Source organism: Dreissena polymorpha, chromosome 16 (assembly GCF_020536995.1).
Source record: "Dreissena polymorpha isolate Duluth1 chromosome 16, UMN_Dpol_1.0, whole genome shotgun sequence".
NCBI classification, from domain to species: Eukaryota; Metazoa; Mollusca; class Bivalvia; order Myida; family Dreissenidae; genus Dreissena; species Dreissena polymorpha.
In genome coordinates, this window is record NC_068370.1 from 36746220 (window position 1) to 36749379 (window position 3160).

General features: G+C 32.6%; 1 protein-coding gene and 1 long non-coding RNA gene across 12 annotated transcripts in view; both read left to right on the forward strand.

The window, feature by feature from the left end:
• The window catches only part of LOC127862884 (nuclear receptor-binding protein-like), a 40595-nt gene extending 39534 nt beyond the window's left edge, over positions 1-1061 (forward strand). For all 11 annotated transcript variants that reach the window (XM_052402146.1, XM_052402145.1, XM_052402137.1 and 8 more), the window contains exon 15: positions 522-1061. In XM_052402146.1, the coding sequence (XP_052258106.1) occupies positions 522-629 (108 nt within the window). In that variant the 3' untranslated portion in view covers positions 630-1061. The remainder of the gene's footprint in view (positions 1-521) is intronic.
• A 277-nt stretch (positions 1062-1338) lies between these two features.
• On the forward strand, positions 1339-2763 carry LOC127862893 (uncharacterized). The gene is made up of 2 exons (XR_008040841.1): positions 1339-1408; positions 1440-2763. It is a non-coding gene; the product is annotated as an uncharacterized LOC127862893 (long non-coding RNA).
• The last annotated feature ends 397 nt before the right edge of the window (positions 2764-3160 follow it).

The window sequence follows — 3160 nt, forward strand, 5'->3', positions numbered from 1 at the left end:
GTGCTACCTTGGAAAATACCTGTCTTTATTGCAAACAAGTAACTTCCCATAGCTCATATTCAATATCCAGGACCTTCTAAGTCATTTGTGTTAAGTTTTGCCTATTGATCGTGTAAAATGGGTAGAATTTAACTCTCAATAACATAACTTCTAATTAAAATTTTTAATTATTTGACTTCTGGTATAAATTGGTACAAGTCAATTTTAAACCATATTCAGTTCTGCGTGTGTGGTCATAGAATTTTTTCATACAAAAGAACCCGATTTCGACATTTTGGTAAAAGTCATAAATTGACATAAAAGATCAAAATACCACACTTAAAAAATGTCAAACCTTTTGTAACTTTTGTGTTTGTGGAGGTATTAACAGCATTTAGTGATAGCTTTGGTAACTGTACACAACTAAGATATTAATATTCAGGTGAGCATTTTAAGGCCAAGTCGCCCTCTTGTTCAACAGTCTGTTGTATAAAACCCAGCAGAAAGTTAACATGTTACTTGATCCGTGTTATGGTTTTCAGGATGACAGGGACATGTTATCTTCATATCTGGAGGGTAGACTGCACAAGGAGGCATACCTAGTCAATGGAGTCCCAGAGGACGGAGCTGAACCCATTGCTGTCCTTTGACCTGCATCTAGCCTGGTCCTACAACCCTTCTGACATACAACAGTGTAGCAATGACTGCTTCTTCAGTCCTAGCGGCTTCATTGTAGAAGTTGGGTAGGCCTGCTGGAAGGTTATATTGTCAGGCATTTGTTCTGTTGATGGAGTTCATCAGCTATGTCCCTCCAAGGTCAACAAAAGCTTGGCTTCATTTGGAACTTATTTGTGTTTCATTGCTCCTACCCGTACTTCATTCAATTCTTATCTTCGATGAATAATTTAAAAAATTTACAAAACTTTTCACATATTTAAAACAAAACTTGAAAAAAAGCATAATTATACAGGAGAAAAATAACTCTACGGATCCAGAAATAAAATGTAAACAACACTTCTGAAGACATTGTACATTGAAAGATATATAATTGTAAAGCATTAAATGAAATATTTGGGATTGTTCATGTGTTTTTTTTACCACTTAAACATGTACATCAGATTGTTGATTTCATATCTAGTGTATACAAGTGTTGCTTTTATCCAAGTTCAATAATGATAGGAGAAAATGTGTCATCCTTTTTGTAAACTATTGTACTTCAGTTTTTTTGGCGTGAGCAGCGAATGTTCGGGCATGCAATACATGCAGACTTATCAGGAGATTATAGTTTGTTTAACATGTACAGAGGTCACATATAATTAGATCACATTGTACAGAGGTCAAATATAATTAGATCACATTGTACAGAGGTCAAATATAATTAGATCACATTGTACAGAAGTCAAATATAATTAGATCACGTTGTACAGAAGTCAAATATAGTTAGATCACATTGTACAGAGGTCAAATATAATTAGATCACGTTGTACAGAGGTCAAATATAATTAGATCACGTTGTACAGAGGTCAAATATAATTAGATCACATTGTACAGAGGTCAAATATAATTAGATCACGTTGTACAGAGGTCAAATATAATTAGATCACGTTGTACAGAGGTCAAATATAATTAGATCACGTTTAAGCAAATGTAAACTCAAGCTTATTGTGATACAAACTGTGTCAAAACACAATATATAATATAACCAGTTTGATATAAAAATCTTGTGAAGCATGGACATCAGTTAAAACAAGTAATTGCAAGAAAAACCGGAGAACTTTCGCTCATAATTTCTGATTTTAAATTACATTCAATACCCTTTTACCTGATTTATGCAAGATTTCAATCATGAGCAGCTATATGAAGGTCATTTTCATGTTTATGACCCCGCTTAGTGGCAGGCATTTAGCATTGCAATCGTCTTTGAGACCATGTTTCGAAACTTAATTTCAAATCATCAAACTACTGGCTAAAACTTTCACAGTGGAATAACCGTAATGTTTAGATGATTTTAAAGAAAGGAATTTTGTCTGGGTTTTGGCAAATCATGGCTCTATGTCTGGTTTTCCACTATAAAATAATATTGTCCACTGGTGAATTTGTCTGTTTCCAAATCTATTCAGAGATTCAGTGTCTACGACAATTTGTAGTTCTTTCTTTTTTGACCATTGACAACAGATGAACAACTTTTTCTCTTTAATGGTTACCAAGTTTCATGATTTAAACAAGTGTACACGATATTAACAAAAATGCATAACAGATAAAACATTTCAAACAAATAAATTCATTGAATTGATATCCCCTTCCAAATAAAGTTTGTTTATGGATATAAATTTGATATATAGTATAATCCTAAACAATATTTAGGGTAATGATTTTATGATTGAAATTCTCCTCATTGATATCTATACACCCATGCAGTTTTATACTGAAACTTGAAGCATATCCAAGATATAGCTCTGAAAAGTTACACAATACAAACGCAACAAAGGACAATATTTCTTATTTAAGATAGTGAAAGGTTATTGTTCTTGTGCATGGTACTTCTCATTAATATAAATACACCAATGAAGTTTCATGTTGAAATCGTGTTATGTATCTGAGATATAGCCCTTAACAGTTAATTAATATACAAAAAAACAAAGGGCAATAACTCTTAATTAAAGGGTTGGTGTATGGTTTATTAGCATGGTACTTCTCCTCACTAATATCAATACATCCAACATATGCAAAGGGAACACTAAGAGTTAACATTGATTGCCATATCTTCATGAAAATGAATCGGAACACGCGTCAAAAATGATACCTTTGCAGAGTTTTAAACTGGTCAAATGAGTGCAGAAAGTAGGATTTATAGGTCAAATAAAAGATAAAACTTGTCAACAACCTAAAGGCCATATTTTTTTGTCCAATCTTCATGAAACATGATCAGAACATTTGACTCATTTATCACTCTGCAGAGTATGTATAAAAACTAGGTCACTATGTCAAATTCATAGAAAAGCTTGTGAACACTCAAGAGGGCTCATTTATTACCCATATCTTGAGGCCACGTTATAGTTGAATATTCATGAGTCTACATTAGAACATTTATATCATGTATCCCTTGACCTTGATTTCAATACTTTGTCATTTGTAAAAACTACGTCAATTTTTAAAAAACTTATAAACACACTAGAAGTGA